The sequence below is a fragment of the Scyliorhinus canicula genome, chromosome 1 (assembly GCF_902713615.1).
Source record: "Scyliorhinus canicula chromosome 1, sScyCan1.1, whole genome shotgun sequence".
Taxonomy (NCBI): domain Eukaryota; kingdom Metazoa; phylum Chordata; class Chondrichthyes; order Carcharhiniformes; family Scyliorhinidae; genus Scyliorhinus; species Scyliorhinus canicula.
Window position 1 is genome coordinate 310115051 of NC_052146.1, and position 23744 is coordinate 310138794.

Sequence of the window (23744 nt, forward strand, 5' to 3'; positions counted from 1 at the left end):
AGTCTGCACATTCTCCCCGAGTCTGCGTGGGTTTCCTCCGGGTGCTCCGGTTTCCTCCCACTAGTCCCGAAAGATGTGCTGTTAGGCAATTTGGATATTCTGTATTCTCCCACTGTGTACCTGAACAGGCACCGGAATGTGACAACTAGGGGCTTTACATAGTAACTTTATTGCAGTGTTAATGTAAGCCTTCTTGTGACAATACTAATAATAATAATAATTGCTTATTGTCACGAGTAGGCTTCAAAGAAGTTACTGTGAAACGTCCCTAGTCACCACATTCTGGCATCTGTTTGGGGAGGCCGGTCCGGGAATTGAACCCGCACTGCTGGCATTGTTCTGCATTACAAGCCAGCTGTTTAGCCCACTTTGCTAAACCAGAGTATTATTATTATTATTATAAGATTATAAGATTATTATTATAATTATTATTAATGGGTGACTGTAATCTTCATGCTGATTGGTTTAATTGCAGGCCTCGTCAAAAAGATAAAGGAGGCATTTGTCAGGGCTCGAAGGCAGGGAAGAGACAAAGCCTGTGTGGAATATAAGGAAAGTAGGAAGAAACTCAAGCAAGGAATCACAAGGGCTAAAAGGGGTCACAAAAAGCCATCGGCAAATGGGGTTAAGGAAAATCCCCAGGCTTTCTACACGTACATAAAAAGCAAGAGGGTAGCCAGGGAGAGGGTTGGCCCACTGAAGGAGAGGGGAGGGAATCTATGTGTGGAACCAGAGGAAATGGGCGAGGTACTAAATTAATACTTTGCATCAGTATTCACCAAAGAAAAGGAATTGGTGGATGTTGAGATCGGAGAAGGATGTGTAGATAGCCTGGGTCACAATGAGATCTTGAAACATATTAAGGTGGATAAGTCCCCAGGGCCTGATGGGATCTACTCCAGAATACTGAAGGAGGCAAGAGAGGAAATTGCTGAGGCCTTGACAGAAATCTTTGGATCCTCACTGTTTTCAGGTGATGTCCCGGAGGACTGGAGGATAGCCAATGTTATTCCTTTGTTTCGGGAGTGTAGTGAGGGTAATCCAGGGAACTACAGGCCGGTGAGCCTTACGTCAGTGGTAAGGAACTTACTGGAGAGAATTCTTCGACACAGGATCAACTCCCATTTGGAAGCAAGTGGACGTATTAGAACATAGAACATAGAACATAGAACATAGAACACAACAGCGCAGTACGGGCCCTTCGGCCCTCGATGTTGCGCCGACCTGTGAAACCATCTGAAGCCTATCTGACCTACACTATTCCATTTTCATCCATATGTCTATCCAGTGACCACTTAAATGCCCTTAAAGTTGGCGAGTCTACTACTGTTGCAGGCAGGGCGTTCCACACCCCGACTACTCTCTGAGTAAAGAAACTGCCTCTGACATCTGTCCTATATCTATCACCCCTCAATTTAAAGCTATGTCCCCTCGTGTTGGTCATCACCATCCGAGGAAAAAGACTCTCACTGTCCACCCTATCTAACCCTCTGACTATCTTATATGTCTCTATTAAGTCACCACTCAGCCTTCTCCTCTCTAACGAAAACAACCTCAATTCCCTGAGCCTTTCCTCGTAAGACCTTCCCTCCATACCAGGCAACATCCTAGTAAATCTCCTCTGAACCCTTTCCAAAGCTTCCACATCCTTCCTATAATGTGGTGACCAGAACTGCACGCAGTACTCCAGGTGCGGCCGCACCAGAGTTATGTACAGCTGCAGCATGACCTTGTGGCTCCGAAACTCAATACCCCTGCTTATAAAGGCTCGCACACCATATGCCTTCTTAAAAGCCCTATTAACCTAGGTGGCAACTTTCAGGGATTTATGTACCTGGATGCCGAGGTCTCTCTGTTCATCTACACTACCAAGAATCTTGCCATTAGCCCAGTACTCTGCATTCCTGTTACTCCTTCCAAAGTGAACCACCTCACACTTTTCCGCATTAAACTCCATCTGCCACCTCTCAGCCCAGCTCTGCAGCTTATCTATGTCCCTCTGTATCCTATAACATCCTTCAGCCCTATCCACAACTCCACCGACCTTCGTGTCATCTGCAAATTTACTAACCCATCCTTCTACACCCTCTTCCAGGTCATTTATAAAAATGACAAACAGCAGTGGCCCCAAAACAGATCCTTGCAGTACACCACTAGTAACTGAACTCCAGGATGAACATTTTCCATCAACCACCACCCTCTGTCTTCTTTCAGCTAGCCAATTACTGATCCAAACCGCTAAATCACCTTCAATTCCATACTTCCTTATTTTCTGCAATAGCCTACCGTGGGGAACCTTATCAAACGCCTTACTGAAATCCATATACACCACATCAACAGCTTTACCCTGATCCACCTGTTTGGTCACCTTCTCAAAAAACTCAATAAGGTTTGTGAGGCATGACCTACCCTTCACAAAACCGTGTTGACTATCGCTAATCAACTTGTTCTTTTCAAGATGATTATAAACCCTATCTCTTATAACCTTTTCCAACATTTTACCCACAACCGAAGTAAGGCTCACAGGTCTATAATTACCAGGGTTGTCTCTACTCCCCTTCTTGAACAAGGGTACAGCATTTGCTATCCTCCAGTCTTCCGGCACTATTTCTGTTGACAAAGACGACATAAAGATCAAGGACAAAGGCTCTGCAATCTCCTCCCTGGCTTCCCAGAGAATCCTAGGATAAATCCCATCTGGCCCAGGGGACTTATCTATTTTGACATTTTCCAAAATTGCTAACACCTCCTCCTTTTGAACCTCAATTCCATCTAGCCTGGTCGACTGAACCTGAGTGTTCTCCTCGACAACATTGTCTTTCTCCAGTGTAAACACTGATGAAAAATATCCATTTAACGCTTCCCCTATCTCCTCTGATTCCACACACAACTTTCCACTACTATCCTTGATTGGCCCTAATCTTACTCTAGTCATTCTTTTGTTCCTGATATACCTATAGAAAGCCTTAGGGTTTTCCTTGATCCTATCCGCCAACGACATTTCGTGTCCTCTCCTCGCTCTTCTTAACTCTCCCTTTAGGTCCTTCCTGGCTAACTTGTAACTCTCAAGTGCCCTAACTGAGCCTTCATGTCTCATCCTAACATAAGCCTTCTTCTTCCTCTTGACAAGTGCTTCAACTTCCTTAGTAAACCACGGTTCCCTTGCTCGACAACTTCCTCCCTGCCTGACAGGTACATACTTATCAAGGACACGCAGTAGCTGTTCCTTGAAAAAGCTCCACATTTCGATTGTACCCATCCCCTGCAGTTTCCTTCCCCATCCTATACATCCTAAATCTTGCCGAATATCATCATAGCATTAGCGAGAGGCAGCATGGTTTTGTGAAGGGAAGGTTGTGTCTCACTAACTTGATAGAGTTTATCGAGGAGGTCACAAAGATGATTGATGCAGGTAGGACAGTGGATGTTGTATGTATGGACTTCAGTAAGGCCTTTGACAAGGTCACTCATGCAGACTGGTACAAAAAATGAAGTCACACGGGATCAGAGCTGAGCTGGCAAGATGGATACAGAACTGGCTAGGTCATAGAAGGCAGAGAGTAGCAATGGAAGGGTGCTTTTCTGATTGGAGGGCTGTGACTATTGGTGTTCCACATGATTCAGTGCGAGGAACTTTGCTGTTTGTAGTATTTATAATTGATTTGGAGGAAAATGTAACTGGTCTTATTAGTAACACAAAGACGACACAAAGGTTGGTGGAATTGCGGATAGCGATGAGGACTGTCAGAGGATACCGCAGGATTTAGATAGTTTGGAGACTTGGGAGGAGAGATGGCAGATGGAGTTTAATCCGGACAAATGTGAGGTAATGCATTTTGGGAGGTCTAATACAGGTAGGGAATATACAGTGAATGGTAGAACCCTCAAGAGTATTGACAGTCAGAGAGATTGAGGTGTACAGGTCCACAGGTCACTGAAAGGGACAATACAGGTGGACAAGGTAGTCAAGAAGGCATATGGCATGCTTGCCTTCATTGGCCGGGCATTGAGTATAAGAATTGGCAAGTCATGTAGCTGTATAGAAACCTAGTTAGACCACACTTGGAGTATAGTGTTCAATTCTGGTCGCCACATTACCAGAAGGATGTGGAGGCTTTAGAGAGGGTGCAGAAGAGATTTATCAGGATATTGCCTGGGATGGAGGGCATTAGCTATGAGGAGAGGTTGAATAAACTCGGTTTGTTCTCACTTGAACGACAGAGGGTGAGGGGCGACCTGATAGAGATCTACAAAATCATGAGGGGCATAGATAGAGTGGATCGCCAGAGGCTTTTCCCCAGGGTAGAGGGGTCAGTTACTAGGGGCCATAGGTTTAAGCTGCGAGGGGCATGGTTTAGAGGAGATGTACGAGTCAAGATCTTTACACAGAGGGTAGTGGGTGCCTGGAATTCGCTGCTGGAGGAGGTTGTGGAAGCAGGGACGATAGTGACGTTTCAGGGGCATCTTGACAAATACATGAATAGGATGGGAATAGAGGGCTACGGACCCGGAAGTGTAGAAGGTTTTAGTTTAGACGGGCAGCTTGGTTGGCACAGGCTTGGAGAGCCGAAGGGCCTGATCCTGTGTGGTGCTTTTCTTTGTTCTTTGTTCTTTTTAATCACGTTGGAAAGGGTAGTTGGAGCAACAAATTCATAGATTACATTAGGGATAGATTCGGAGAGCAATATGTCATGGATCAAATCAGGGAACAGGCTTTCATGGATCTGATAATGGGTAATGCAGCAGGTTTAATCAATGATCCCAGAGTGAAAGTTCACCCAGGAAGTAGTGATCATAACACAATAAATGTTACTATTCAGTTTGAGAGTGAGAAATGTGGGTCAGAAACAAGTGTGTTTAACTTAAATAAGGGGAATTACAACGAAATGAGGAGAGAGTCAGCTAAAGTGGACGGGGTGGATAGATTAACAGGAAAGACAGTAAACAAGCAGTGCCAGACATTGAAAGCAGTAATTCATGACTCTCACAGTAAGGAGGAAAGATTTGAAGAGAGGATTAAACTACTTATGACTGACCATGGAAGTTAAGGAGAGTATTAAGTTGAAAGAAAATCCATATAAAGAGTCATAAATTCAGAATCTATAAAAGGAGGATTAAAAAGATAATAAAGAGAGAGGAAATAAACTCTGAGGGAAAACTAATGGGAAATATAAAATAACTGACAATAAGAGCTTCTTTAAATATATCAAAAGGAAGAGAGAGGTCAAAGTGTAGGCACCTTAGAAAATGAATCTGGGGAGAAAGTTATGGGGAACAAGGAAATGACAGAGGGGTTAAACAGATATTTTGCATCAGTCTTTATGGCGGAAGATGCTTCAAACACCCCATTAATACTAAAGAATACGGGGGAGGAATTAAATACCATCACCATTGTTAGAGAAGTAGTAATAGACAAACTAATGGGGAAAAGGCAGATCAGTCCCTTGGCCATGATGGCTTGTGCCCCAGGACCCTAAAAGAAGTAGCCACAGAGATAGCGGATGCATTGGTTGTAATTTACAAATAGTCTTTGGATTGCGGAAAATTATCAGAGGATTGGAAAACTGCCAATGAGACTCCTCTACTCAAAAAGTCAGGAAGCAATAAGCAGGTAACTATCGGCCAATTAGCCTGACCTTCACTGAACCGCCTCCAGTGAATAATCTAAACAGCAGAGTCAGCGTGGCTTCATGAAAGGGAAATCGTGTCTGACTCATTTATTGGGGTTTTTTGAGGAAGTCTCAATCCGTGAATAGAGGGGAACCTGTAGATGTTTTTATTTGGACTTCCAGAAGGTGGTCACAAGGTAACTCACAAAAGGTTAAGTTATAAGGTAAGAGGCCCATGGTGTTGGAGGTGGGGTATAGACATGGAGAGAGAATTGGCTAATGGGCAGGAAACAGGGAGTGGGGATAAGGGGATCTTTTTCAGGTTGGTAACCTGTAACCAGTGGGTCCCACAGGGATCAGTGCTGGGACCCACACTGTTTACAATATAGATTAATGACTTGGAGGAAGGAGGCAGGCAGCAGAGAATCCAGCGCCTTTATTCCAGTGGAGGCAGTTCAGAGATGGTTCACCAGGAAGATCCCGGGATGGAGGGATTGTCTTCTGAGCAAAGGTCAAACTGGTTCGAGCTTTACTGATTGGACATTGGAAGAATAAGAGGGATGATCACAGTGAAACATGATGATTCTACAGTGCAAACAGATCACACAGTTAGGCCCCCCGAGCAACTGCTTAATGTCTGAGTCATTGAAATGTGGCTCGTGTGTTAATAAATCTGATCATCACTTTCCACTGATACCATCCCCCTGGAGTCACAAAGGTGGAAATCTCTTTAACTCTGGGCGTTAAAGGAACCTGCCAATGCCCCTTTAACAAATCAACTTTCCAAAGGCACAAGGCACTGCCGATCCTATCGATCCAGCCTCCATCCCGGGAATGGGATACAAATCCGTTTTGGTGATGGCATTGACTTTCCGGTTGTCTATACAGACGGGTTTGTCCCATCCAGCTGAGGGACTAACGTGACCGGCGAACTCCAGCTTCTCTTACTCACTCACTGAAATGATTGTCCAGCATGTGTTGGATTTCTGCTTCATTCTGAGCCCCTTTCTGATGGTTCAGTCGATATGGATGGTGTTTTATTGGGTTGGAGTCACCTACGTCTGTATCATGTTGAGTTAGTGTCATGCACCCCACTGTGTCCCAACAAATCTTCCTATTCTTCTGCAGGACCATCATGACATCTTTTTGTTGCTCCTCTTTACTATCTCACTCTTACTATCTCCGTTCTCTCCCCTGCCTCACTCTTACTATCTCTGTCCCTTCCCCTGTCTCACTCTTACTATCTCTGACCCTTCCCCTGCCTCATTCTTACTATCTCTGTCCCTTCCCCTGTCTCACTCTTACTATCTCTGACCCTTCCCCTGCCTCACTCTTACTATCTCTGTCCCTTCCCCGGCCTCACTCTTACTATCTCTGTCCCTTCCCCTGCCTCACTCTATCTCTGTCCCTTCCCCTGCCTCACTCTTACTATGTCTGTCCCTTCCCCGGCCTCACTCTTACTATCTCTGTCCCTTCCCCTGTCTCACTCTTACTATCTCTGTCCCTTCCCCGCCTCACTCTTACTATGTCTGTCCCTTCCCCGGCCTCACTCTTACTATCTCTGTCCCTTCCCCTGTCTCACTCTTACGATCTCTGTCCCTTCCCCTGCCTCACTCTTACTATCTCTGTTCTCTCCCCTGCCTCACTCTTACTATCTCTGTCCCTTCCCCTGCCTCACTCTTACCATCTCTGTCCCTTCCCCTGCCTCACTCTTACTATCTCTGTCCCTTCCCCTGCCTCACTCTTACTATCTCTGTCCCTTCCCCTGACTCACTATTATTATCTCTGATCTCTTCCACTACTTGCACCACCTGACACGTTGGTTCCTTCTTATCTCCTTTCCTGAGATGGTATTTTTTCAACATATTTCTGTGGTATAATCAGCCCATCTTCCTGCGGTCTGGAGTATCTATTGGATACGTTACCTCACTCACCCCCCCCCGCTAACTACCTTTTGGGGCCGCTGAATTTCACTTTCAGAGGGTCACCCTGGAAAGGTAACAATACCAGCCCCTCATCTCCAGACGGAATGTTCTGGATCTGGCACGTTTGTCTGTCCACATTTTCAGTCTTTCTCCCGAAACCTTTCAATGCTCTCGGGCGACCTGACAAACTCTTGTGGGTCTTTCCAGAAACATGGACACATAATCCCACATTGAGGATTCAGCTTTCTGTTTCCGAAACTTCACTTTCATCAACTCTAACGGACCCCGTACTTCATGGCCATTGACCAATTCAAATGGACTAAACCCAGTAGATTCGCTCAGAGAATCCCTGGGGGAAAATAGTAAAAAATCCCTTGTTGAATATTCATGGCAATCGGCCCTAATCATGGTTTTGAGAATTTGTGATATCTCTCCAAAGCTCCTGAGTTTGTGGAGGATAGACGGTTGATTCTAATTGTTTGAAACTGTTATGACCCACATGAGGCCTACGGGGTCGGACAAATTACTCTCCCTGTGAGTCGCGTTGAGTACGAGCTTCCCCATTGAGGGGCCGGGGCCCCATCAGCGGAGCAATGGACACTGTGTATAAAAGCTTGGCCCGATTAGGGGCTGGGTGGAGAAGTCCCGATTGGGACCTGTACACATCGTCTAAACAGTTAGTTGAATCATAAATAACCAGTTTCTCTAAGCCTCTCGTGTGGTCTCCTCTGTGGTCACAATAGATACCAGAAACTATGAATTATGCTGCGGAAAATGTCAGACAGAGTTTGAACCCTGGTCAGATTGTGTTTCTGAGGGTAGGCCACAGCGTGTGAAGATCTGTGTCAACGTTCCCACTATTTCATTAATTGTAATTGTTCTTCAAGTTCTAACTTATGGAAATTAGGTTGCCCTACCCATGACTGTAAGAATGTACTGATTCCCTGCCTTCATTTTAGGCAATGGTCCCTCACAATCTACCGATACCTGACTAACTGGTTCTTCAAACACTGATATGGGTATTAAAGTTGGTGGTTTAGTCACATCTTGTGGTTTGCCTATTACCTGGCAGTTAGAACAGGTTCTACAGAATTTCACTGCATCCTGATACAGTCCTGATCAGGAGAAATGCCTGTTGACTGATTCCTGAGTTTTCCGAATTCCCACATGTCCTACCAATGTAATCTCATGACCTCCTCACCATATTTCCCAATCAATTTCGGCGGTCCCACAATCTGATGACCAACGACCATTTCTCATCCGCAGGTCTGTGAGGATGTCCCAACATTCCCATCAGTTCTCCATTCCTAACATCCCAGCATTCTGGAACCCCTCAGCCTCAACCTCTGTGAGAGCTGACTGGGCTAACTGTGTAACCCTGTGTCTTCCTCCTGGGCATCAATTAATGAATTCCCACCAAACAATTCCTCGGAATTACCCTCATTCTCAAGGATAGTTTTGGCTATTTGACCATCCAATGCTGTTGTTACTTCAATCTCTGATGGTGAACTTTGATTGGCCTTTCTGAGAGCCTCCTGGGGCGATATTGGACAGATCGACCGGAGCGGTCCAGGCATTGGAAATGCATCTTGGAAACACTGATGCACTGCTCAATGACGCTCCTGGTAGCTGCTGAGCCCTAGGAGGGTTTCCAAAACTGTGCTGGATGCTGTCTCCTCAAAATACTGTGCAGCAGAGGAGTGACATTCTGGAGGAGGAGGAGGAACAATGGCAGGTCACGTCTGACGAGGACAATGAGGAGGGTGTCCAGGAAGAACCGGGGATGGAGCCCGGTCTGACAGAGCAGCCGCTTTGACAAAGAGTCACTCAGACTGGAAACGTTAGCTCCCTTCTCTCTCCACAGATGCTGTCAGATCTGCTGAGGTTGCCCAGTAGATAGTGAGCTTAGCTGGTTGTCCTCCAAAATTCATTCTCTGCAGGCAGGAAGGGGAAAACATGTCAGCAAGATGGGCATTCCCTTGTCCATCCAACACCACCAGGTTACACAGTGACCCCGAGTTGTACTTCAGCATCACCCTCACCACATCCCCCAACCCACCCTCACCCCTCAGCCCCCCTCTGCCCCCCTCCCAAGATATGTTGCCATCCGCATTGCACCCCTGTCCCAATCAGAGAGTGACACTGATGAGCCTCTATCTTCACCACACACCACCCGTCCCTGTCAACAGGGGTAACGGTGGCTGCTGTAATCCGTGTCAGCGACAGGCTCTGTGGCCCCTGTCCTCTTCCTCAAAGGGGTCACCTATGGGTGCTCTGATTGGGTGGGCCGTGTGTTATCCTGACAGCAGCGTGGCACCTGATTGTGGAGTGGAGAGGGTCACCGAATGCATCAATCACTTCCATGCTTAGGAGCTGGTGTGTGGACAGGTCCAAGAGTCAGGGGTCCGTTGGAGTGGAGGGTCCATGGGTCCCACAGCACATTCTGTCCATAAAGACCAACTCTGCTTGGAGCTAGAGAATTTACAGTGCAGCCGGAGGCTATTCGGCCCATCAAGTCTGTAGTGACAGAGCACTGCACCCAGGCTCACTACCCCGTCCTATCCCCGTCCTATTCCGGTAACCCCGCACATGGCCAAGCCACCTAACCTGCACATCTCTGGGCTGTGGGAGGAAACCCGGAGCTCCCTGAGGAAACCCACACAGAGACGGGGAGAATGTACAAACTCTGCACCGTCACCTGAGGCCGGAATTGAACCCGCGTCCCTGGCGGAGTGAGGCAGCAGTGCTAACCACTGTGCCACCCAACACCTTCCTGAGAGATTCATTGGCTCACTCACCACCTGAGCTGTATTTCCCTCGATTTGCCTCTCCTGGGACCCCCACTGGCTCCGTGCCCCTTACCAATATTAAAACTGTCAGTTGGAGGGACAGGGTTTGGCTCCCTCAAATGTATTTCCAGTCTCTCTCAGTTACCCCCACTCCCATGCCCACCGTGTTGCAGTAGCAGCTGGTAAAGATCCCAGTCCCTGAGGAATGGAGGGATAGAGACGACATTCCTCCCAATCTGACCCCCCGGAGCCTAACCTGTGGAGAGGCCTCAGTTTTCACAAACCCAATAGGCTGTGGTTCTGTTGATCCGTGGGGTGGTCCTGTCCCTTTAAATGTCTGACTGTCTCTTCGAATGTTGCAGACACTTCCCATTCTAATTCCCAAACCTGCTTCCTATTGTGAGAAACACTCTCCCACTATTGGTTCAGTAAAGATAGCTCCAATCTCCATGGACTGCAGCAGTTCAAGAAGGCAGCTCACCACCGCCTCCTTCAGGGCAATTAGGGATGGGTAATAAAAGCTGGCCTAGCCAGCGACACCCACATCCCAGGAATTCATTTAGACACTAACTGGGAGAGGTCAGTGTGTTTGAGAGAGCTGTTCCACAGTGTGAGAACAATATTGCATTTCACAATTATATCAACACATCTGTACTGCTGAGATCAGCACAGAGTAACCCCCAGGATAGAAATCATTAACAAACTAACACAACTAGATCAGTCTCAGAAGCTGTTTCCTCTCTTTAACACAGAACTTCTACTGCCTGGACTGTCCCTTTAAATACTCACAGCAAACTTTCAGCTCAGAATTTAACTCACTGATTTTGTTTTTCTCTGAAAGGTGCGACTGATCCAGTCCTTATCCAGTCTCCGAGTGTGGAACATGTCACAGAGGGTCAGACTGCACGGTTACAGTGCTCCATGCAGAACGCCGCAGTGAGAGACAGAAATGTTTATTGGTACCGGGAGCTGCCAGGGAAACAGAGGGAGTGGATTTTAGTACATTATGCACGGAATAACGTATACCGGTATTCAGGTTACTCTGAGCGTTTCCAGCCTTCCAGACACATCGACTCCAACAGCTTCATCCTGACAATCAGCAACGTGCAGCCCAGTGACACTGCCGTCTATTACTGCTCAATGCGGGGAGGGATCTATGGGAATGGAAGCCGGCTGAATGTAACCAGTAAGTAGAGTTTTCATTCCAATTACCCACAGCAATAACCTCTTCCAGATGAGTGAATTGGAGATGAGTTTGTGATGATGAAGAGCTAGGAGGTGATGTAAAGTGATCTTACTGATGGGTTCACTGTGGGGAAGAAGCTGAGCTCAGCTTCAGCAATTCCCCAAAGTTCCACATCTCTGGCTTTATCCTGAGGGGGTGTCTGGGGAGGTTAGTGCCGTCTGGCTGTTTACTGAGCTGCACAGAAACTTTGTCTCAGCCGAGTCCGAATGTTGGACAGACATTTGGAGAGAGTGGGAAGAACATTGGGATCAATGGAGGAGGTGGAGAGACTGATCTGAGTGATGGTGAAGATGGGAATGTTGACCAGGTTTCTGAGGGTGAAATGAGGATGAGGAGGGAGCCAGGGATGGTGCCCTGGGGACACAGCAGAGACGATCATTCAGACACTGGAGGAGAAATCCTTTGGTGCTGATATAATGTGGATGATGTGAGCAGCAGGAGTGGGACCGTGAGAGAGCAGTGCCAGGGGCTGGAATGTGGATCAGAGACTTTTAAACAGGAACCTGTGCTCAGTGGTGTTAAACAGAGTGGAGAGGTGAAAGATTCTGAGGAGGGATAGACAGTGGCCATCACATTCACACAGATATCAGTTATGATGTTGATCAGTGGAGTGCCAGTGTTGTGGGTGAGAGTGAAGACTGATTGCAGGATCAGGAGCTGGCAGTGGGCAGGAGGTGGCTCCCAATTGCCAGCAGCAAGAGTCAGTCCAATGGATGGTTTGATTGTGGAGACAAAGAAATGGCTCGGTTGCTGAGAATGTGTGTGTGAAATGAGCATGGATTGTGTGGGGACGAGTGGACAGACGGTCAGATCTAAGCACAGCTGTCTTTTCACATCCAGTCAGGAATGATGGTGGGGAGTTGGGAGGATCCCGGACCAGACCCCAACTTTTGTTAGGATCCCGGCCAGGAAACCCCAAACAATTTACAATTCATCAAACTGTGAGGAAAGGATATTTCACCCCAGGAGTGATGACTGACCAATAGGTATCATTTATGTTGAAACAAACTTTAATTTAAGCACAGAATTAACCACATTGTCAGTAAGTGTAAAGTCCCCATCGTCCCAGATGAACATTGGCTGCTTTCCCCTTTGAGGGGGAGAGCTGACTGGTGGTTATTTAACCTGAGGGTCACCCTCACCTCAGGCGAGGGGTAAGGTTGGGAAGGCGGGGCCTTCATACAGTTCGGGTGGGGACACGGGAATTGAACCTGGGGCCTTGTGTGTGCCAAACATCCACTCTGACACTGACCTAATCCCCACCTAGGAAGGCGGGTCCTTCATGAATAACCTCAGCCTATACGGGAATTGAACCCACGCTGCTGGCCTTGCTCTGCATCACAAACCAGCTGTCAGGGCAATTGAAAATGAAAATCGCTTATTGTCACGAGTAGGCATTCAAATGAAGTTACTGTGAAAAGCCCCTAGTCACCACATTCCGGCACCTGTTCGGGGAGGCTGTTACAGGAATCTAACCGTGCTGCTGGCTTGTCTTGGTCTGGTTTCAAAGCCAGTGATTTAGCCCAGTGAGCTAAACAGCCCCTTTTGAGGGGGTTTGAGCTAACCCGGCCCCTTTAACCACATCAACAGCAACGAAATAACTACATTTATCAGAGAAACAGTTCATAAATAAATGGAGAAAAACTTACCTCATGCCCTACACCTGGGGGTGCCAGGAACGCTTTGCCAGCGGAGGTGGTAGAGGCGGGCACTATAGCATCATTTAAGATGCATCTGGACTGATATATGAACGGGCGGGAACAGAGGGAAGTAGATCCTTGGAAAATAAATGACAGGTTTAGATAAAGGATCTGGATCGGCGCAGGCTGAGAGGGCCGAAGGGCCTGTTCCTGTGCTATAATTTTCTTTGTTCGTCTTTGTTCTTTGTACCAATATATATATTCCAAATAAGCAACCCACTACAGTTCAAAATCCATTCATAAATAAAGTTGACAATCAGGATTACTCAATGTTCTCTGTGCAGACGTTCAATGAGAGAGGCCCTTTCAGGAACAACCTGAAAATCCTTCTGTCTTATCGGACTCAAATCCTCTGACAAAACTGTGAAAGCCACATGCAGACCTGGCTCCTCCCATTAATTATATAATCTGTATCCCAATGTGATGTTCCATGACCTGCCCAGCGAGGACTAAACACCATCCCTCACCAATTATCTACACTCCAGTGACTCTCCAAATACAGATACCAGATCCTGTTGGCCATCACTCTGTAAACAAATAAATGGTTAAATTGAACGATGACCTCACATTGACGACTCCTTCATTGCAGCTTTAAGAACAAAGAAAAGTACAGCACAGGACCTCCCCTTCAGCTCCAAGCCTGCACCGTCCATATGAAATGAAATGAAAATCGCTTATTGTCACGAGTAGGCTTCAAATGAAGTTACTGTGAAAAGCCCCTAGTCGCCACATTCCGGCACCTGTTCAGGGAGGCTGTTACGGGAAGCAAACCGTGCTGCTGGCTTGCCTTGGTCTGCTTTCAAAGCCAGCGATTAGCCCTGTGAGCTAAACAGCCCCTATATTGCAATCGAACTGAAAACCTTCTACACTTCCGGGGTACTTATCCCTCTATTCCCATCCTATTTATGGATTTGTCAAGGTGCCCCATAAACATCACTTTCGTATCTGCGTTCACCATCTTCTCCTACAGCGAGTTTCACGCGACCCTCCGTGTAATAAAAATTCCCTTGCACATCTCCTCTAAACTTTGCCCCTTACATCTTAAACCTGTGCTCCCTAGACTCTTCCATCCTGGGATAAAGCTTTTGCTTCTCTACTCTGTCCATGCCCCTCATAATTTTGGAGACTTCTATCAGTTGCCCCTCAACGTCCGCCGCTCTAGTGAGAACAAACCATGTTTCTCCAACCTCTCCTTATAGGCAATGCTCTCCATACCAGGCAACATCCTGATAAACTTCTGCTATACCCTCTCCAAATCCTCCACATCCTTCTGGTAGTGTGGCGACCAGAATTAAACACTGTATTCCAAGTGGCCGAACTAAGGTTCTGTACAACTAGAGCATGACTTGCCAATTTTTATGCTCAATTGCCTGACCGATGAAGACAGGCAGTCCGTCTGACTCCTTGACAACCTTCTCCACCTGTTTTGCCACTTCCACTGACCTGTGTACCTGTACACCCAGATCCTTCTGCCTGTCAATATTCTCAACGGTTCTGGCATTTACTGCATATTTCTCAAATATGTTAGACCTTCCAAAAAGCAGTACCTCATATTGAGCCCAAGTCTTTAAACGATCTATATCCTGCCGTATCCTCTGAGAGTCCTCATCGCTATCCACAATTCCAACAACCTGATGTCATCTGCAAACGTACTAATCAGACCACTAACACTGTCCTCCAAACAGCAAAGGTCCTCATATACCCCAAGAGTAAACCCCAATTAGGGTTAGGCAGCTGTCGTGCACACTCCCGGGGAAGTGTGCACACACGAGCACGATCTCCATGTGGTGGTCGCACACAGGTTGGAGGTTCAGGGAGTGGAATCCCTTTCGGTTGGTGAAGGGAACTCTCTGATGCCCCGGTGCGAGCAAGTGGACATGCGTGCCATCTGTTACCCCTGGATCTGGGGTATCCCAGCGATGCCCCCCCCCCTCCCCCCCATCCCCCCCCCCCCCCCCCCCCGTACAGCTGAGGCAGCCGTGGGGCCGTGGCCTTGGCTCTGGCAGCTCTCCTGGATCAACCATCATTTGCCTCAGTGTTGGGAACTGAATCCGGATTGGAGAACGGGATACACTCAGTTTGGGGGTGAGGTGGGGGGGGGGGGGGGTGGCGTGAGGGGTGAGGTGGGGGGGGGTGAGGTGGGGGGGTGAGGTGGGGGGTGAGGTGGGTGTGAGGGGGGGGGGCTGACTGTACACGGCAGCAGAATGGTTGTGAGGATTCAGTGTCAGGGAAAGGTGATCATTCCGAGGGAAGCAGTGAGCTGGATGGGGAGGGGATTAGGGAATTTCCGGCAACATTTCTGCAGCACCGGAGCACAGAGCAGAGAAGCAGAGGAGCTGGAATGTCAGAGGAGGGATTGGGAGATGTGGGGCTCCATGAGTGGGGACAGGGTGTGGGGAGAGCCTGAGACTGGGAGGTGTAATCAGGAGCTGCCGTCCATCCAGACTCACATCACTCTGCTCACTGACGCTGCTATTCCTATTCACATTCCCAGCGGCATTCCTGTTGTTCCCTCAGTTCCTATTTCTATTATTTGGTCTCTATCTTTTTTGGTACATGACCTTTAATTTGTGCAGAGTAAGGAACACAAGGGTGGGGGTGCTGGATATTACATAATAGTTAACCAGTTGTATTTGTTGCTTATTTAATTATAGTTATTTTTAATAAGAAGTTAATTATGTTTAAATTTACAAACCTGGTGACTGTATTTCTTGGGCAGCAGAAGACCTCGGGAATTGTAAAATAAAGTTTAACATCAACCGTGTTGTGACACTGGGTCAAGTGGGGCTGGAATTGACCGTGCACTGACCCAGGGTGTTGGAACAATATGTTTCAACTGATTGACATTGACCTCCAATGTATTTAAACAAGAGCTGATGTGTCTCATTTACATTTGCTCCAAGTGAGACAATCAGAGACCGGCTGTCTGCAAACAAAAGGAATATGTTCAAGCCGTGTTCCTTTATTTGAATTCAACAGGAGATTTGGGAGCCTTGAATTTGCGGTATTCTCCATGGCATTGTTTCAGCCAATCAGAGTTGATGTCTTTTTAAGTAATTTTTATTGTCACAAGTAGTCTTACATTAACACTGCTATGAAGTTACTGTAAAATGCTCCGAGTCGCCACATTCCGGACGGCAGTTCGGGTACACAGAGGGAGAATTCAGAATGTCCTAATTTCCAAACAACACGGGCAGGTTTCTGCAACACCCTGCCAAGTCGGAGAATCGATGGGGGACGGTGTGAATCCCGCCCCAGCTGGCTGCCGAATTCTCCAGTGCCGGAGATTTGGCGTGGGTGGGAATCGGCCCTCCCGGCCATCAGGCAATTCTCCGGCCTGTGATGGGCCGAGTGGCCGCCCGTTTGTTGCCGATCCCGCCGGCGTAATTTAGAGTAGGTCCTTACAAGCGGGACCTCGTGGCGCGGGCGGCCTCCGGTGTCCTCGGGGGGGGGGGGGGGGGGGGGGGATGAGTGGGGGGATCTGGCCCCAGGAGGCGCCCCCACGGGGGTCTGGCCCACCATCGGGGCCCACCGATCCGCGGACAGGCCTGCGCCGTGGGGGCACTCTATTCCTCCGCGTCGGCTGCTGTTCCTCCGCCATGACAGACGCGGAGATGAGCTCCCCCCACCAGCACATGCTGGCGCTACCACGCATGCGCTAACTTGTGCCGGCCGGCAGAGGCCCTTCGGCACCGGTTGGCTTGGCACCATTCCCCTTCCTTGCCGGCCTGTGATTCACGCCACTCCTTCTCGCTAGAGTTGGCCACCCCGCCGATTCCCGCAGAATCCCGCACCACATTTTTCGGGATGTATGTGAGGAAACGGAGCACCCGGAGGAAACCCACGCTGACACAGGGAGAATGTGCAGACTCCGCACAGACAGTGACCCAAGCCGGGAATCAAACCTGGAACCTGAGAGCAGTGAAACAACAGTGATAACCACTGCGCTGCAGTGTCACCCATTGGCACCATTTCCCCCTGAAGAATAAATTGTGATTCTTTGAAATTAAACTGTGTTTTTCTCGATGAGTACAAAATGAAATACTTCAACAATGTGTCTCTTTTCAACAAGATTCGATCCTAAACAATTAAGCAACTGATTTTTTATTTATTCTCACAAATATATTTTGCTTTATTTGAATGAATCAGCCCATTGGTTCAGTCTTAGAATCTGGTTCTCTCTTTTTAATACCGAACATTCTCTTTAAACACTTTGGAACCTTCAGACTGGTGTTTAACTTGTTGATATTTTTCTCTTAAAGGTGCGAATCCTCCAGTCCTTATCCAGTCCCCGAGTCTGGAACGTGTCACAGAGGGTCAGACTGCACGGTTACAGTGCACCATGCGGAACGCCGCAGTGACACACACCGATGTTCACTGGAACCGGGAGCTGCCAGGGAAAGATATGGAGAGGGTTTTAACACATGATATAAAGAACAACACACAACGGAGTCCGGGTTTCACTGAGCGTTTCCATCCTTCCCGAGACACGTCCAATAAAACCTTCATCCTGACAATCAGCAACGTGCAGCCCAGTGACACTGCCGTCTATTACTGCTCCGTGTGGGGAGATATCAGTGGGAATGGATCACAGCTGAATGTAACCAGTAAGTACAATTTCCATGATTCTCAAGTTGTTTTGCTCACAGATGGAATCTTCTTGAACTTATCTTCCAGAATATAAATTCTTTGACTCCTTTGTTTACGCTGGTTATTGCCAATGTGGTGCTTCAAACTGTTTTGTTTTATATTCACTTTATTGGCAAGGTGCCATCCCTAACTGCCCTGGAGAAGGTGGTGGTGAGCTGCTGCACTCCATGTGGTGTAGGTACTGCTGTTAGGGAGGGAGTTCCAGGATTGTGACCCAGCGACAGTGAAGGAACGGCGATACATTTTGTTACGACACCCTGGGCCAGGGCACGGTCAGTTCCAGCCCCACAGACCCCGGAGTCTCAACATAAGTGAATTAACCAGTAACTTGTGTACTTTCCTGAGATCTTTGACCCTTGACCTCTCCAATGAGTTATCAGCACAGGATTGGAAAGTAAAACATTAAAAAAATGTTTATTTATATAAAGAGAACAAGATGAACAGATAATGGAAATAATATAACAGTGATCTATTAATATAAATGTTCCCCAATCACAGTCCCACCCTCCAGCCACATGCACACAAGACAGACACACAGGGGGGAAGGGAAAGGATCGAAATGATGGGGATTAAACTGGGTGTGAGATATTTAAGGATCTTTGCTGCTGAGGTTGAGGTTTTTGTCGGCAGTGATCTCTTCAGAATGCGATGTGTTGAACCATCAGTTGGGTTAGATCTTCAAGCTGGGCCATTCAGGCTGGATTCTCAGGCTGTGGGATTCCATCTGGAAGGAGAACTTCAATCCTGCTGAGTTTCTGATATGTGGTCAGCTTCAGCAGACTCACCAACAACTTGTCTCAGTTACACAGAATATTAGAGCAGCATTTTCCTGAGGCCTTTGACTGGTCTGGTACCTTTAATAGAAGAGGGATCTGGAATGATCCCCCCTCCCCAGCTCTGTATTCAGGTTTTCAGTACTCACTAACTGCTTTGTGTACCTGAAGGGAGTTCAAACTGAGATTTGACAGAGAATTGCCCTCTTTTGGGACAGAGATTCAAAAGGATTCTGCTCAGTTCTGCAGTTTGGAAAAATCTGGGGCGGCCAACACCGATTCGTCCTCCAACACAGCCGGAGACTTCTCAGCTCAGACTCTCTTTGGCATTCCATGGACCACAACAGTTTTCCATGTTTCTGTAACATGGCCAACATGCATTGTCTCTCAGTCTCTAACTGAGCCAGTCTCTGAGGGTTTGGTTTATAAGGAGGTGGCTTTGGAGGTTGAAAAGGTTTGAAGTCCCCACCATGGGGGGTGAACAGACTGCCCCCTGGTACTTCCCTCCAACTTGGTCTACACTCCTTGGCACCTTCTCTAAACCTGACTCTGTCCCTCACCACTCGCTGTGTGAATCTGTCTACATCACACTCTCAGACAGAACATTCCGGATCCTAACCACTCGCTGTGTCAATTTGCCTCCACCACACTTTCAGACAGAACATTCCAGATCCTAACCACTTGCTGTGTGAATCTGTCTCCACCACACTCAGACAGTAGATTCCAGATCCTAACCACTCGCTGTGTGAATCTGCCTCCACCACACTCTCAGACAGTACATTCCAGACCCTAACCACTCGCTGTGTGAATCTGCCTCCACCACGCTCTCAGACAGTACATTCCAGACCCTAACTGCTCGCTGTGTGGAAGAAGTTTTTTCTTCATTTCGCAATTGTCGTTTTTGCAAATTATTTTTTTGCCCTCTGTCTCTCAATCTTTTCAGAAAGTGGAACAGTTTCTCCCTGTCTGCTCTGGTCAGAACTCCAGTGATTTTGAACATCTCTATCAAACCTCCTCTGATCCTTCTTCTCTCCAAAGAGAATGGTCCAACTTCTCCAATATATCCCCAGAACTGAAGTTCCTCATCCCTGGATCCATTGTCTTGAATCTTTGCTGCACTCTCTCCGATACCTTCACATCCTTCCTGAAGTGCGATACCCAGAACTGGATGTAATATTCTGATTGAGGCTGAACTAATATCTGAAGCTGAATATACTGAAGCTGCCGTGTGTCTAACATTCTGATATTTTACAGAACAATCATCCGACAAGAATCCCAGGACTTCAGATGTGATTGTTTTAAGCACGGGGATAATCCTGGCCTTTGTTGTCTTGTTCTGCTTTGCTCTGCTCACATGTTATCTTGTAAAAAAGAGGTTGCACTCTGCAAAGAACTCCACACAAAGGTAAATATGACACGTCTTGTGTTTGATACTGTTACTGCACAGGGTCATTATTTTATAACTTGCTGCTTTTATTGAGCAGCCACATTCCCCTTGCAGCCTAGCGTTCAAGTGGTGTGAGCTGGTACTGTTGAGACCAACACATGTGCCAGTGCTTGACTGGTGCCAGTCATCTCCAACTGTCCTGGCATCACAACCACCCCAGTATTGACCAACAGGCACCTAACTGCTGCTGCTGAGAGCCAGGATGGTTTTAACAGTTGAAGCTCTAAACCTCGCCCTTCGGACATTAGTGCTGGATAATTGCCACCCTCGCCCTGCGTGCTGGTTCAGTGCCCGTGTCTCGCTGGCTGCACAGTCCCTCATGGTGGTTGGAACAAACTAGTGTTCATGCTCTCTGTCTAAACAGCCCATGTCGGCCTTTACTCTCCCCACAAGGAAATAGTTCTCATCATATTCACACCATGGTCCCATATCTCTTCAGCGTTCTTTTTCATCACCTCCCTCTCCAATCTAATCTCAAATGTTGACATTATTTCTGTCTCACCCACTAGTCTGGGTAAATCCCACATCCTCCCGACTCTGTGTCAAGATATTTACCTGCCCTCTTCTAAGTCTCTTCCATCAGCTTGTGTCCAGAGCTCCTCAATCTTCACCCTCCCTGCAAAAGTCTGCTTCCATCTCTTCTATCCCAAGTTTAAAGAATTTTGAAGACCTTTGATCATATTGCTCTGCAATCTGGGTTATGCTGATGATAAAAAATGTCTCCCGTCTTTCATTGTATTTGTTTTCCTGACACCAGATCCAATCGCAGTGAATCTCTCCTGTTTCCTCACTAAAGCCTGACAGCTTAATCAGCTTGGAGTGGAGAGCTCTCTAGCATGTCTTCCAAAACTGATATAACTTTCACTGTCAGTGAAGGACAGACAGCCTCGGTGTTTCTTAACTAACATTCAAAACATTAAAATGTTCCGGAGAATATTGTGCACAATGGGTGTTGAAATTTCCAGGTTGTAACGAGACAGCAGTGAGTGCATGGCCCAGATAGCGGAAAATCCAAGTATTCATTGTGGATTCACTGGGAGCCCAGGGGAATCCTGACCAGTCTGGTTTAGGTGGTGTGACCGTGGACATCTGCACAGTTTGCATTGCTTTGATAGAAATGAGATGGATCAGATTTCCCAGGAGAAGTCCGCACTGTTTCCAGCCCTTTCCCAAAGTGTGAAATGCTTTGTGTTTATTGAGTTGGGAGGTTAATGGGGTGGTGAAAAAGGCAGATGGGACACTTGCCTTTATCAATCGGGGCATCGATTACAAAAGCAGGGAGGTCATGTTGGAGTTATGTAGAACTTTGGTGAAGCCACAGCTGGAGTACTGTGTGCAATTCTGGTCACCACAATATAGGAAGGATCTGATTGCACTGGAGGGGGTGCAGAGGAGATTCACCAGGATGTTGCCTGGGATGGAACGTTTAAGTTATGTTCATAGAACATAACTTAAATGTTCCATCCCAGGCAACATCCTGGTCAATCTCCTATGAAGAGAGTTTGGATTCCTTTCTTCATTGGAGAGCAAATTCTGCTTATTTAGTGAATGATTCCGGATATCTGGCTCATCCGTGTCATCGTCCTTAAAAACTGGAATCAAAGGTCCATGTTGGAAAATCTAAACTCCGTCTCCAGCAAGAGTGTGACCTGTTGTTCTGCGGTAATGCTGCAATGAAGCTAATGTGTGGCATTTCTTTAGGATCCCTGATGAAGACCAGAACCCTGTGTATGCAACAGTGGGCGGTGAGTAAACTAATTCAACCATTGTTGCCACGCTCACCGGGAATTACGCTCGATCCCAGATACCCCTTTGATGCTGTTAGTTTTGGGATGGAATTAACATGCGAATAATTTGGTTAATTCATTTGTCTGATTTGCAAAGTTTACCGTTAAATGCTGTAAAGCTACATGGGACAGAATGAAGATGGTAGGAGGCTGTCCCCAGCCCTGTAGCTGCAGAGTGTGAGACATACTCTCAGGGTGGCAATGTTATTGTCAATGTGCAGGGAAGGTCATGTTTACCAACTTAATAGAATTCTTTGTGGAAGTAACAAAGTTGATTGATGAGGGAAGGGCTGTAGATGTCATATACATGGACTTCAGTAAGGCATTTGATAAGGTTCCCCATGGTAGGCTGATGGAGAAAGTGAAGTCTCATGGGGTCCAGGGTGTACTAGCTAGATGGATAAAGAACTGGCTGGGCAACAGGAGACAGAGAGTAGTAATGGAAGGGAGTTTCTCAAAATGGAGAACTGTGACCAGTGGGGTTCCACAGGGCTCTGTGCTGGGACCACTGTTTGTGATATACATAAATGATCTGGACGAAGGTATAGGTGGTCTGATTAGCAAGTTTGCAGATGACACTAAGATAGATGGAGTAGCAGATAGTGAAGGGGACTGTCAGAGAATACAGCAGAATATAGATAGATTGGAGAGTTGGGCGGAGAAATGGCAGATGGAGTTCAATCCGGGCAGATGCGAGGTGATGCATTTTGGAAGATCCAATTCAAGAGTGAACTATACAGTAAATGGAAAAGCCCTGGGGAAAATTGATGTACAGAGATCTGGGTGTTCAGGTCCATTGTACCCTGAAAGGTGGCTGCGCAGGTCGATAGAGTGGTCAAGAAGGCATACAGCATGCTTTCCTTCAACGGAAGGGGTATTGAGTTCAAGAGTCGGCTGGTCATGTTACAGTTGGATAGACTTTGGTTCGGTCACATTTGGAATACTGCGTACAGTTCTGATCGCCACATTACCAAAAGGATGTGGATGCTTTGGAGAAGGTGCAGAACAGGTTCACCAGGATGTTCCTGGTATGGAGGGTGCTAGCTATGAAGAGAGGTTGAGTAGATTAGGATTATTTTCATCAGAAAGACCGATGTTGAGTTGGGACCTCATTGAGGTCTACAAAATCATGAGAGGTATAGACAGGGTGGATAGCAAGAAGCTTTTTCCCAGAGTGAGGGACTCAATTACTAGGGGTCATGAGTTCAAGGTGAGAGGGGAAAAGTTTAAGGGAGATATGCGTGGAAAGTTCTTTACGCAGAGGGTGGTGGGTGCCTGGAACGCATTGCCGGCGGAGGTGGTAGAGGAGGGCACGAGAGCGACATTTAAGATGTATCTCGACAGACACATGACTGGGCAGAGAGCAGAGGGATACAGATCCTTAGAAATTGGTGACAGTTTTAGATAGAGGATCTGGATCGGTGCAGGCTTGGAGGGCCGAAGGGCCTGTTCCTGTGCTGTTACAGTGAGTGACCCCAAAAGATGAATTTTCAGACATAGAAAGTCCACGGAACGACCTTCGATATTTCACCAGCGTCTGGAATATCCTTGTAGAGTGATCACATTGTCAGTTCTCAGAGGGATTCCTGGCATTGGAGATGGGTAAGAGTTGACCGATTAGTTTGAGATGAGAGATTTTGATTGAATTGAGAGAGAAAAGCTATTTGCTCTGGCGAGTGGGTTAACAACTAGAGATCAGAGATTGAAAATCATTGTGTAAAGATCGAGAGGGGAGACGGGGAGAAATGTTTTTCACTCAGAGAATTGTCGGGATCTGAAACGCTCGCCCGTAAAATGTGGTGGAAGATGATTCCAGAA

The 23744-nt window shown here is 47.2% G+C and overlaps 2 protein-coding genes across 2 annotated transcripts in view; one reads left to right on the forward strand and one right to left on the reverse strand.

The window, feature by feature from the left end:
- Positions 1-23744, reverse strand: part of LOC119965474 (polymeric immunoglobulin receptor-like) — a 610457-nt gene that overhangs the window by 530663 nt on the left and 56050 nt on the right. The window lies entirely within an intron of this gene.
- LOC119976729 (immunoglobulin alpha-2 heavy chain-like) overlaps positions 1-23744 on the forward strand; it is a 103377-nt gene that overhangs the window by 6627 nt on the left and 73006 nt on the right. The window contains exon 2 of the mRNA XM_038817461.1: positions 11165-11509. Within this exon, the coding sequence (XP_038673389.1) occupies positions 11165-11509 (345 nt within the window). The remainder of the gene's footprint in view (positions 1-11164; positions 11510-23744) is intronic.